General features: G+C 47.3%; 1 protein-coding gene across 3 annotated transcripts in view; it reads right to left on the bottom strand.

Moving 5' to 3' along the window:
• Window positions 1-13,707, bottom strand: part of ITGA9 (integrin subunit alpha 9) — a 344,722-nt gene that overhangs the window by 68,513 nt on the left and 262,502 nt on the right. For all 3 annotated transcript variants that reach the window (XM_072726452.1, XM_072726453.1, XM_072726451.1), the window contains exons 19-21: window positions 13,178-13,264; window positions 9,368-9,447; window positions 1,987-2,076 (exon numbers count right to left, since the gene is read on the bottom strand). In XM_072726452.1, coding sequence (XP_072582553.1) covers window positions 1,987-2,076; window positions 9,368-9,447; window positions 13,178-13,264 — 257 coding nt within the window. The remainder of the gene's footprint in view (window positions 1-1,986; window positions 2,077-9,367; window positions 9,448-13,177; window positions 13,265-13,707) is intronic.

Raw genomic sequence — 13,707 nt, 5'->3', positions numbered from 1 at the left:
ACCCTTCCATTCTGGAATTGTTACTTCTTTGTCCCATAAGTGGACAGAGCCAGACCTGCCAGACCCATGTTTCCTAAACAGAGGTGTCCTGGAATGTCTTCCCATCTTAGGGTCAAATCAATAAGCTACATATAAATATGTACTGGGATTACATGTCTAAAATAAGGAGGAAGACAATGGTAGCTTTGATTTCGTTGTTTTCCTTTAAACTGGATTACAAAATTATGTATGTTCTGTTTTATCATTTGAGAAACATTTTGTGGATTGAGGAAGATTATGGCAAGTTTTTAAGAAATAAATATAAGTGAATTATATATTTAGCATCCTGAAGCTCATTCTGTGGCAACTTTATTTAAAAAATTTTAAATTTGTCAGACTACCAAAACCACTAGAAATTAGGTATTAAAGTTTGGGTCTGTTCAATGATAGCATTTTTCTTCAGATTTCAAACAGTGGCTACTTAAGATGTAGTTAAGAATTCAAGCTCCATTTGTAGTGATGCTTTCAATGTTGTCCATATGAACAAGCCCGAGATGAGACCAGGCCCAGACTCACTTAAGTTCCCAGACAAATAATGGATTCTAGATGAGATTCTAGAAGGCTGCTTACTTGCCCAGACACAGTCATATAAAAATTTTGGTACAAAGTATGAATGGTCAGTAATTCATCTACTTTCAACTTAAATGTATTATTTTAGAAATGTCATGAGTTCCTGGTGTTATCAAATGGCAAGAACTAGTTCGTTTAAACTAGCCCTGTTTTATGTTCCTGGAAAGATCAGAGGTTGACTTATGCGTTTAACTGATGGCTTCACTGGGGGTTGTTAACGCCTCAACAATGAGGCCTCCTAGGGCCTGACAACAGGATCAAGTGTTTTGTCTTCCCCCACTAAGGACAGGGATTGGTTCCGGCCATATTCTCACTATTTCTCTGATGAGACAAGTAAATAAACCACACGGTTAAAAATAGAGCCATGAACAGAGGCAAATCTATGCTAATTTGCAAATATATTCCACTGATGCCTCCTGTCCGAAGAATGTGAGCAAAAACACCTAGAGGCTCACTGCAGCACCCAGCAGCATGTGAACTATTGCAGAATGGCTCCTCCTGCAAAGTATTAACATTTCTGCTTCTAGCCAAGGCTGGGACCCAGAAGTACTTAAAGAGTGAAAAATGAGAAATTCTGAACCTCCAGAAAGTTCAACTTGTGTTTGGGGCACGGGTTCAATGGGTCCTCATTTGATCTAAGCTAATTGTGCAAATCCTTTTTCCACTATCAAAGAGGTATGTGCTCTGTTTTCTGAAGCCAGAAATAGGAACTGAGTTCTCATTTTTCCAAGCCTGGGCTTTGGCTGAAAGCTGCTCAGGCTGCTTTGGGGTCCAGCAGCTGCAGTCCTGCCTTCTGATGCCAGTGGCACTGAGTGGCCGTGGACTTTACCCAGGCACATGGTGCACCCGTCCTAATGGGTCCCTGCCCACCACAGACATCAGGTAGAGCCATTGCTGGCTCTGCAGAGGGGGTTAACAGAAACAACACGAAAGCCAGCGCTGACTGTGTAGCTAATCAGCAAGGCGAGCCTTTCTGCAACACCGCTAGGGCGTTGGGACACATCTGGCTGTAACCTCTGGCCCCGCAGCATTTGGCTGAGATCTGAATCCCAGGAATCATGGCCTTCTGGAAGGGAGGGGTGGGTGCTGGGTATATAGGTACATAAAGGTATATAGAATGCTCAAAGAAATTCTGAGGCTTAGCCTTGTCATGGAACTTCTTGCGTCACCCAGCAGGTGGGTAGGTGGCTGGGAAAGAGGAGAAAACAGGAAGCCAGGAGGGCATGAGACGGTAGCTACAGCTTTGCCCTGCATTTTGAAGCCGGCATGAAGGGGAACTGGCAGGACCAAAGACTCCTGGCTACACCTGCAAATAAAAGCATGGCGTTCCAGCCTGGGACACCTTTGTGTTTTGGGGACCCAGCACCGGCTACTCACCCAGTGATGGACGTGTCCACTTCGTGCATCAGCGGCACTGTCAGCATGAGGGTGTTGTCGTGCAGGGACTCGGAGCGTTCCACGTTGCCACTGCATGGGAAGAGAGGGGTGAGTGCTGGTCAGTGCTAGCTACCGGGCAGCAGGCTTCATCATTCTATGTGAGGTCTCAATCTGTCACTCTCCAATGGTTGGCTGTGCACTCGATGTCCCCTTGATTCTGTTTGTGGTTCCTGTACAGAGTCACAGTGGGCACTGTGCTGTCTCAGCTGTGATCCCCTCCCAAAGATGTGAGTCCCAGCAGTGTGCTGGGGAGGCAACCCCAGGAGACACCAGCAGGAAGTGGAGAAGAGATAGGGGAGGCAATGAGGGTAAAAAAAGGCACACAATCTAGGAGGTCAGCACTCTGGGCAACTGGGTTTGGGCTCACTGGGGACATCTGGGATGCAGCATGGAGTACAAATCTTGGTCTTCCCAGTGGAGTTGGGACTTTATCCATTAACTCCTGAGACCTGCTGCTGGGGGGCAGGGAGCACGAATTTCCTGGTACCTGCCCTCTGCACCCAAGTGAGTGGCCTCTGGCCAGAGAAAGCCTGGACAGAGTGGCAGGTGCTGGGAGCCAGAAGCTGTCCGGGAGGTGCAAGGGAAAGGTGGGTGCTGAATGGTTTTGGAGGTACCAACAGCACGTGCTACTTCTGTAAGCGCTTGTTCCATGAATACTGGATCCACAAGGTTAGGGCATTGCAGCTGGGAAGGGGCTTGTTTGCTGGACTCAAGTAGTTACTTCCCACCTGGAGGCATCACCTGTATCCATGGCCAGCCAAGCCTGAGAAAGAGGCCCTGGCCAATCCTGTCATGGTAAAGACCATGGGAGCTCCCCTATAAATTTCTGGCTGCAGTATGTCCACAGACAGGCATCCCCTTTGGAATGAGAAAATGGAGAATGGGGATTGTTGTGGTCTTTCTGGAAAGGGGAATGCAAGGAAGCTGATGCTATTGGGTGGTGGCTTTGCGCCAGGCATACTGCATGGCATGACCTCATTGGGTCCTCAGAGGAACCCCAGTGGGGTGGAGGATTATCTGCCTCTGACAGGTAAAGAGAAGCTCAGATAGATCAGGGAACTTGCCCAGGGATCCAGAGCAAACCAGGTCAGTCAGATTTCCCAACTAGGGCTATTCTATTGTGACCCCTCCAAATCTGATACGGGATTTGAGAGGTTGTGGGGAGTGGGGGGGAGGGGTGGTGGAGGAAGGGAGAGGAGAGGAAGAAGAGGAGGAAGGGGAGGAGGAAGATGAGGAGAGAGACTTGGCTTCTTTTTGCTATTTTGTTACATTTTCAAGATGACTGTGATTATTATTCCACTGGAAGCACCGCCTTGGGAAAGGGCAGGCTGTTGGGTGCAAGTTGCCAAAGCCAGCACTTCCAGTTGGTTCTAACACATGGCATGTATGTGGGATCCCAGTAGGAAGCCACTCCAGGGGTGGAAGGTAGTGGCCCCAAGACCCACTGAGGTTTGGGTACAGCTCACTGGATGGCTCCCCGCTCCATTCCCTGAATGCATGCAGAGTTCCTGTCTGCCCCCCACTGCCTTCCTGTCCCCCCAGCAAGTGCTAAATGCAACAATACTTAAAGGGCAGCCCACATCCCCTCTCCTTCTTTCTCCCATTGTTCTGAAACAATGGTGCTCTGTGACTCTGACCCCTGACTCCTCTCATCTGTCTTCCGCATATGGGGTGACATCCATCACTCAGAGGTCAGCCAGTCTGCAGAAACAGCAGGGTCAGGTGCCCACCAGGCCTAATTCCCTTGCCTTTCCTTTCTCAGGGGGGCAATAAAAGCCTTAGAATCGCTGCTAGAGGGAGCCCTGAGGCAACTACAGAGTGGATGGGACGGATGATGCCCTGGCCTGCTCCCTCCCCACACCCAGCATCCTGCCAGGTCTGAGTAATCGGTTCCTGATGGAAGCACCACCCCTTGCCCTGCCATTTGTCCAGCCACCTGTGGCTGCTGGCAGCTCAGGCCCAACCGTCTCATCTGTCATCAGGGTACTGCTCCAGACTGGCTGAAGCTGAAACATTGAGATACTGAGGCCAAATATCAAAAGGCTCCCAGCCACTCTGCAAGCTCGTGACTTGGGATGCTTTCCCATGGTCTGCAAAGCCAGGCTGCTGAGAGAGCTCTGGAGGACTGTTTAGGCTCAACTTTACGTCCTCCTAAATCCACAAGTAGGCAGGAGAGCTTCAAAGGGTGGTGATGGGGAGGATGGAATGATTGATATTTTAACTGTGGCTTTCAAGATAAGGAGCTTTAAGGATCTTTCTGCCTGAGCAAGGAGTCAAGTGCTGGGGGCCGCCCTCTGGGGCGGTAAGACCAGTTTTCACCAACATCTGGAAAGAAATGAATTCCTGTGATATGCTGTTGGGTGTTTAACATAGAAAACGGCTTCCTTAACATCCATGATTCCAATGTTAGAAGACTCTGCTATTTAATTATTTAAGCTGCCATTATTTAAGCTGCCAATACTTGGTGTCCCCTGATGCGACATGGCAATATTAGTGCACTAAGTGGATGTTCTTGATTTTAGTAAGTTATTAGCATTTTCTTATGTGCCGGGCATTGCATCTGATAAATAGTGCATACTTAATAGATGTTTGCAGAATAGAAATGTGCCCAGTTTAGAGCCAGGGACTGCAGACAGTCGTTCTCAGCTTGGCTGATGAGACTATTTCAAAATCCCAATGCCTAGATCTCCCCCAAGCCAATATTCAAACCTTTGCAGGATTGACCAGGGATTGGTGGTTTTTTAAAGCCTTATAGGTGACTCCAGCAGTGCCCACTGGACACCTACGATGCCTATGGACACATGATTCTAACTGATAGAGGTTCCACTGTGGTATTATTGGCTCCCCCTTCTCTGACACCACTGATCAGCCCTGGGTGGGGTTGGGAGGCAGGTGGAGTTTCCTCTTTTTGACAAAGAAGTCCCTTCCATGTCATTTATTTCCTGCCCAAATATTCCTTCCCAGGATATGGGCGGCCCCAGGTGAAGAGGACCGAGACAGTATACTAATGTATCCGCCCAATCATAGTGAGTTTTCTGTGGATCCAAGAAGCAGCAGGAGAATGACAATTCCCAGGTTTGATTGGCCTTTTGCCTCCCTGTATTAAATTCAACAGTCTCGTGCTCTGTGGGTGAACTGTTGCATGCATCACTTTGCTCTTCAGTAACTTTTTGCCTTTGAATGTAGTGTAGACTGTCTGAGGCTGCCCAGCCCATTCTCCTCTGTCAGCCTATCTTCCACTGCTCTGTATGTTCCCCGCCAGAGATGGCTCACCAATGCCCAATCACCCACAATGCCCACCACCCAGGTGGGTGTCACAGAACAGGCTGTCCTGTGTACAACCTCAGCACTACTCCTCTGTGTCTTCAGCCTGCAAACAGACTCCTCTGTTTAAATGCCATCTCCCCAGTAAAGCCCTTCTGGATTCTGGGAACAAAGTCCACTTTCTCTTTGCTTTGTATGTATTTCTACTAGATCACAGTTGTGTTTTATGTGAATGTGAATTATGTGATCCCGAAATTGTATGAATAAGAAACAACCAAGTCTCACACAATTTCAAAGCTTGCAAGCCCAACAAAATGTAATCTGTGCTGAAATGCTTGCTAGTGCCCCATGATAGGTCACCCTTGCCATGCGAGAAGGTTGTGCAGGATTTCTGGGCTTGCTAGGTTGTATTTTAGCCATCATACTGTTGTCATATACACCAACTTTTTACATATGCTTTAGTGTGTGTTCAGTAAGTCCAATCATGCTGAACTAAAGGCCAGAAAGTCATCACCTCTGGGGTAGGAAGTTGGACACAATAACACAAGGTAAAGAAGGCCAAACACACACTGGGATGTGCTGTGCTCTTATTTTTAGGAGACGGAACAGTCTCCAAAACGTTAGTGACAATGCTAAAAAAAAAAAAAATACAGAAAGCAGCATTGAAGCCAAAATATGCAATCGTGGCTGTAGAATTGAGGGGCTCTGAAAATGTATGCTTCCAGCATCACAGCCATTCCCCAGGGAAAGTGAATCTTCATTCCATGAGCTTTAAATAATGTTGAGATGGAGGAAGGCCTCAAATGAAAACAAAATTAAAGAGCAGTGGGAGATGAGATCAGAGCTTTTTTATGTCTGCATCCCACAGATGTGGCTGCTGCTGCTGTCAGGTTGCACTTGTTGGGGACTGCCCCAGATGCCCAGCGGCTAGAGGGGGTACCTGAGAGCAAATCCATTATGAAGGGGCCAGAACGGACTGCAGAGAATTGAAAGATGGAGAGCTTGGGAAAAATCATAGTCCAAGACTCTAGGGGAACTGGTGTTTCTGTGAAAATTCGAGAATCACTCAGGGGGTGACTATGACAGTATGTTCCTTCAGATGCACATTTTGGCAGAGGTGTAAGAGATGCCAGATCTAGAGGAATGCACCACACCAAGATGTATTATGGTTGGGGGCAAAAGTCTGAGATGTCACATCAAGGATGGAACAGAGTCCAAAAGGAGATTTCTGGAGAAACAGCTTTTAGAGAAGTGTTTGTGGTGGGGGGAGGGTGTCTGTCCTTTCAGGCATGCTTCGGGGCACCCTTGATCATAAGCTGGGGTGGGCTGCATGCCCAGGGAATGAATATAGGGCAAGGCTGCTGGCTTTCCCTCTCCTGGCCCAGGGAAAGAGAAGGGGACATGCGAGAATCCCTGGCATGTCCAGAGACCTTTGGGGCAGAGGCTATTGAGTGGGACCAGTGCAAGATCCCCTTGGTCCTGATCCCCTCTGGTCCTGTCCCTGAGGGCACAGTCTCAGCAGCAGAAGCCGAAAGGATCTCTGGCTGCCATGAGGCTGAGGTTGGAGGATACGATGAGGGACTGAGAGGCCAGAACCCCTAGCTGGGGCTGGCTGTCTGAAGGCAAGAGTCAGCTTGGAATACCCCCGCGGCCTGGGGAGTGCTCACACCAGTACCTATGAAAGTGCTAGCACATTTCTATTTCACTCACACCTTCTACAGGCTCTGCTGTGAGCGTAGGGGGCTTGGGAACTCCTCTAAGGGGAAGGAGGGCGGGCAGTAGCAGCACCACTGGAGGAAAGCAAGATTGTTCCTGAGAGACAGGCAGGCTTCCCTTCTGCAGCTCACCCTCACTGAGGGGAGAGAGGCTTCACTTTAAATCCAGCTTTGATTATTTTGGGGGACACCTTAATTACCAGTTTGTGAATTTGCCATGAGACTTGAAGTGACTCTGCGTTACCCGAGAGAGACCTGAGAACACACAGGATTGTCCTAGACAACCGCCCTGCCTCAAGACAGGGAAAGAACTAACCTCACCCCACGGGCTTAAGGAGAGAGTACAGGACACAAGGAAGATGCTTTATGATTACCAGTGTCTGCACTTGCTGGATGAATCATTACACTCCTGGCTCCCGCTGACACTGTATGGTTCATTTGCTCATTATCTATCCCCCTGCCACCAGCACACTAGCTTCCCCAGGGTAGGACTTTGCCAGTGTCGCCTGGCTTATGGGAAGGGGTCAAATATTTGCAGACTGAACGATGAGCGAAGTGTGCCTGCACTGTGGTGTTTCCTCCCCCCTTCCCTGGAGGAAGCTGTGTGTCTACCTCCATCTCTAGCCTGAAGTCTTCTTCTTGAGATGCTCTGGGATGCAAGACTCGCTCTCACTCATCCAGGATCCCTCTGTCCGCTCCAGCCTGGTCCTTTCCCCATGGCAACCACTTGATGATTATGCATGGCAGTGGGCAGAGTGGTCCAAAGCATGACTCCTTGCTCTATCTGGGGGCCAGAGACATAGCCTAGCTGGTGCCCCTGTTATCCTGTACAGCACATCACCCCAGGGAGCTGGCCCTAGTGGGGCTCATCACAAGAGTCTGGGAAATGGCATTCTTTATAAATGGGAACAGGGGATGAGGAGATCCTTCTCAGGTCCTGAGGGCATTCTCCTCTTCAAAGGAAGGCTTGTGGAGCACACTCATTTCAAAGGTGACCATGCAGGCGGTGGTGATGGTGGGGTTGGGGGGAGGAGTGGGGGCCTTAGATCTATAAAGCTGAGCCAGTGGCCTTACTCTGCACCCCAGATCCCATGGGTCTGTATATCTGAACCCTGTGCTAACCTTGTGACTCCTCAGACCATCTTTCCCTGGTTGACTTGCAGTCTTGGTTCCCACTGCCTGCTCACCTGGTGTCTGGCCTTCCGTCTTCCTGGCCTCTATTAGCCATGCAGTTCCTCGTTTTGTTTTCTCATCATTTTCAGTGGATCCTGCCTGATCTTGGCCTTCAGGGTGTTTAGTTCAGATCTCTAGACCACCTCTGGGATGGACTTAGGATCTTTGGCATGAAATTTTGTGTGGAGGTTAAGGCAACTCTAGATAAGACAAGATAACTGAACACAATAGATGATCCTTGACTGGACTCTGGACCAGTGGAAGAGTGGCTGCAAAGTCATTGGGATGACTGACACAATTGGAACATGGGTGGCAGTTGAAATAATAGTATTGTCTTGGTGTTAAAATTCCCTGCATTTGCTAACTATACTGGTTATTTAAGAAGATGGTCTCATTCTTAGGGAAGGCAGACTGAAGTACTTACGGGAGGGAGGCATAATTTCTGCGACTTATTTTCAGATGGTTGAGAAAAAAAAAACTATACGTAGAGAATGATAAAGTCAACAGAGCAAAGTGTCAGCGTTGGGTAAAGCTGGGTAAAGGCTACATGGAAGTTCCTTGAATTATGCTTTGCAACATTTCTGGCAAGTTTAAAATCTCTTCCAAATAAAAATTCGAATTACAAAGGTAGCCTTGGGTATCCAGCCTACACCCCATTCAAAGCTTGTTTTTTCCTAATCACCCATCTGAATACCTCTCTTTCCATCCTCTGTCAGCCAAGCTCTACCCAAATGGCGCTTCAGGGTGCACATGGGTTCTGGCTTGTGGAGGCAGCTGACAACAGACTTGCGCAGGCCTTCAGACTGCTGTACCCTCTCCCTGCATCAAGGAATGCAACCCACAGGGAAGTCTGTGAACTAATAACCACGTGGGCTTGGATCGGAATCCTCACCTCCCCCGTCTGTTTCTCCTTGGCTGTAAAAATCATTACCTCTGACTGGATGATCCCCAGTCCCTCCCAGTTCAGTCTGACCTGGTAGCTGCACAGGCAGAACCAGACAGGCACCATCCCTGAGAGATCTGGTTCCAGCCAGCGGTCGGGGGCTTTATCACTGAACTGTTTCTTCCTCCTCAGCATCCTGAGCATCATCAAAGCATGACCAGGGAATGTCCTTTCCTGTTCCCATAAATCTTTTATCTTTGAAAAAAAAATTAAATACCCTCCTTACCTCTGAGCAGTAATGATGAAGCTAAGAACTTCCTCTTCCCCAGACAGGTGGCTTGTGTCAAAGATCACGCTGAATTCATACTAGGGGAAAAGAAAATGACATCTGGCATCAGCAAGCATTCCAAACTTAAACACTACAGTTTTCTGCAGTTTACGACCTCTGGAAGCTCATTTGCATGACAAGCTTTATTTTTTATGCATTTCTTTCTGGTTGCCAGGACAGAGAGACAGCTTGAGCAATAAAACCAAGCCTGAAGTGTGTTCTGGTGAGAGGTATACTGTTTTTCAGCAACTGAGGTTCTCTAGGAAGTTAATATGCTTGTCTCTTAAACCAGACCTTTCTAAGTATCACTCACACACCATCTTCCTAATGTTTGTCACAGCTGGTGCCACATCACCTGCGTCATTTACTGTGCACTTTCATTGCCACTTTTTTTGTTTAAAGACTTTACTTTTTAAAATTTTATTTAAATTCAATTAATTAATATATAGTGTATTATTCATTTCAGAGGTAGGGTTCAGTGACTCATCAGCTGCATGTAACACCCAGGGCTCATTACATCACATACCCTCCTCAATGCCCATCACCCAGTTACCCCATATCCCCACCCAGCTCCCCTCCAGCAACCCCCAGTTTGTTTCTTAGAGTTAAGAGTCTCTTATGGTTTGTCTCCCTGTCTGATCTCACCTATGATTCTATTTCATTTCTTAAATTCCACATATGAGTGAAATCATATGATAAATCTTTCTCTGATTGACTTATCTCACTTAACATAATATACATCAGTTTCATCCACATCATTGCAAATGGTAATATTTCATTTTTTGATGGCTGAGTAATATTCCATTGTGTATGTATATGTATATATGTGTGTATATACATATATATCCCCCATATCTCCTCTTTTATCCATTCATCTGTTGATGGACATCTGTGCTCTTTCCATAGTTTGGCTGTTGTGGACATTGCTGCTATCAACACTGGGATACAGGTGTACTGTATCCTGATTACTGATTACTATGATTTGTATCCTTTGGGGTAAATACCCAGTAGTGCAATTGCTGGGTGGTAGGGTAGCTCTATTTTTAACTTTTTGAGGAAGCACCATACTGTTTTCCAGAGCGGCTGTACTACTTTAGAAGGAAAATTTCTAACATGATCATAGGTGGGACTCGGGATCACTTATCAGTAAGAGAAGGTGCTCATAAAAATAAATGGAAACCAAGCATTGTTGCATTCTGTTGCCTGCTGAAGGCTCTGGGCTTAAGGTCCACTCTATTTGGTAAGAGAGAGACTAACAAGTGCTAGGGGGGTGTTAAAGACAGGCTGGCACTATGGGAGACTTTCTTCTGATGTGATCAGGGAGGAAGAGTACTGAATAGGTAATAACTGTGTTGCCGTCAGAGTCAATGCTGTATAGTGCCGTGTCCATGTTTTGCTTAAAATAATCTCAGGGACTGCCTACAATCACTTCAGGTACTCCCCATGGTGAGCATCCTATGACTTGGGAAAGACAGCCCTGAGCCAATGGTTTTCACTATATACATATTAGGCATGTGTGAGAATGTGAGAGGGACCCCAGGGTAGGAGTTACAGAACCAAGCTCTACTACAAACTGAGTATGTGATCTTGGCCAAGACACTTACTCTCTTCACATTTCAATGAAAAAGAAGAGGATGGACAAAATGATTCTTAAGTTCCATCAAGTTCTGAGGGTCTATAACTGTTTTTTATCTAAATACTTGGCTTCCTTAGTGTCTAGTGGCAGCCCCTGGTCTAACTTCGTGATGCTGGGTTCAACTGCACTGAATGCCACCTGAAAGTAATGAACGCTGACCATCAAACACAGTGGACACTGGACACCCCTCTCTAGACTGAAATTTCTATTACAGTGGGGCTTGTCAGTTGCCAGGGAAGGTGGGATGTGGTGACAGGATGGGAAGCAGAGCTGGAGGACACAAGGGAAGGGAAAGTCAAGGGTCTTGTCCCAGCACAGAGTCAGAATTTGGAGGAGATCTGAATTAAATACTCTAAAGCCCCAGGTGAAGTGAGAAGCTGAAATCAGAGAGGGAGGCCTGGGAGAATGGAAAGCCAGGAATCTGGCAGGCCGGTCGTGAGACAGAAACAGAGGGCCACCAAAGTAAGCTGATGGGACCGTCCAGAGGCTCAGCAGGTAGCCTGCAGCCTGATGAGCCACAGGGGCTTTGGCACAGGGGAGGGCAGACCAGGTGTGGACAGGGGCAGTCCCTGGCCCTGCTGGGTCACTTCTTGGGCATTTTCCAGGGACTAAGCCCTAGACCCCCTCCCTCCTGGGTTAGCGTTGCTCTGGGCTAAACCTCTATATGTGGGAGGAAGGTAGTAGTATCACCGAGCTGGGAAAAAATTCAACTTTCCAACGTTCATACTTCCATTAGTTCCATGACTCTTTGAGAGTTAATGAATTTTGACAAAATTTAATGCTCCAGAATTCAATGTGGCTTTGTTTTTGTTGTATCCATTTTTATGACTACCCTCTCTTTATGGTAAGTGATCCTGAATCCGAATGTGAAAGGGATACAATTTTCTTTTAAAAAAATCTTTAAACTAAAACGAGCAAGACACACCTTGGGTTTGATTTGGGATGCAGGCTGGATTTTACTATGAAATGACAACTGTTAACGTTTTTCAATGAAGTCAATTTTCTGTTGCTGGAAAGATTTTCATGAAATGTGTGTGTGTGTGTGTGTGTGTGTGTGTGTGTGTGTGTGTGGTGGTGTGTGTTTCTACAGGCAATAACACCCAGGGTTCAGGGCCTTCCTGAAAGAGTTAGGAATCACGGATGTAAGAGCACCATCCTTCGGAGCAGGCACGTTCTGTGGGGCTAAGAGGTTCAAGTGACTGGCTAGGAAATAAGCGAATCTTCTTTCTCACTTCAACATTCTCCGAATTGGTTTGCAAAACAGCTGTGAGGCACTAGGACCAAAAGGTCTTGAAGATGAAAACAAGCTGATTCTGTGACTTAGGAGAGGAGGATTAAACTTTCATTTTTTTGGTGTGGGGGGAAAGGTTAGACAAAGGAATATGAAATTTCCTTCAAATCATAGCAGGAAAAATAGCTTCCATTTTCAAAGGCAGACCTGATCTTTTAGATTCTAGTTTTGCTTCCAACAATCACATCTTCTATGTATCTTTGCATATCCTTATAATACTGGCACATACCAGAATGTTCCATGAATGTTTGAATATGCTGGACCATATTATTGTTTGAGCTTAGAAAATTTGGCTCCTTATAAATACCAAAGTGAGTCTAATTTCTTTTACTTAAACAGAAATGAAGTGCAATACCATTATTTATGTTTTAAGAATTTTAAGAGGTCTCTTGAGAAAACTGTGAGTGCCCAGGGGGAGTGGCAGTCAGAACTGCAGGTCAGTAGTAGCCCAGACCACATTTATCCTATGTTGTCGCACTCACAGTGGCATGGAATGTCCCAGAGGAAGATTTTTAAGGAGGCCAACCAGATGGTGCTTGCCAAAGTACCAAGGCCATGGTGTGTTCTCTCATATTTGGGGTATGTCAAGTGGATCAAAGAGGAACAGCATGTGGGGAGGGCCCCTGTGGAGTGCACTTGGAGTAGATCACAGGCTTCCGCCCCCGCATCCTCCCCCCCCACAGGAGGTGAGCCATGCCACTGTACAAGGTGGGAGGTGGGGGGGGGGTGGCGGCAGGGGTGGGTAGAAGAAGTCTGGGGGAGGGTATAGCTGACAGGGCAGGTGGCTGGTGGGAAGGGCTGGGGGCAGCTGTGAAGGAAGTGCCCCGTCTCTGCCCCTTACCTTCGATTTTGACCTCATGAAAGGAAATCCCACACTGCATTTGAGGAAGTCTGATTCCAGCAGCTCACAGGAAATGCCCATTTCCTCCTGAAAGAGAAAAGGCACCAAGGGATAGGCTGGCTGTGTGGAGACAAATGTGTGTAAATGGTCTCAGAGAGGCAAACTGAGACTTCAGCAGACACGGTTCTTCTTCAGGGAAGTTCCCAGATGGAATCACTGCTGGCTTGGGGGGAGGGGAGCCTGTGATCAGGCTGGAGTCCGCAGTCCTCCTCTGACACCCCACCCTTCTCATGGGCTCCCTGGGAAGGCAGGTGCCAGAACATTCTTAATATTTTGGCTCTGAAGTAGGCCAAGCTGCATGTGAGCTGGATGTCTCCAAACGTTTGGATGAAAGATAACCAAGTCATCTTCCTGGACATTTTCTCCTAAACCCACACTCTAATCTTGCCTTTCAATATCTTGCTGGTTTGGGAATGACACACTCTAAGAAAATCACACCAAGGAAAATATAGGAGTTCTTTCTGCAGCCT

This window comes from Vulpes vulpes, chromosome 11 (genome assembly GCF_048418805.1).
Source record: "Vulpes vulpes isolate BD-2025 chromosome 11, VulVul3, whole genome shotgun sequence".
Lineage (NCBI taxonomy): Eukaryota > Metazoa > Chordata > Mammalia > Carnivora > Canidae > Vulpes > Vulpes vulpes.
The sequence above is the reverse complement of the archived record's forward strand: the minus strand, read 5'-3'. Positions and strand labels throughout refer to the sequence as shown.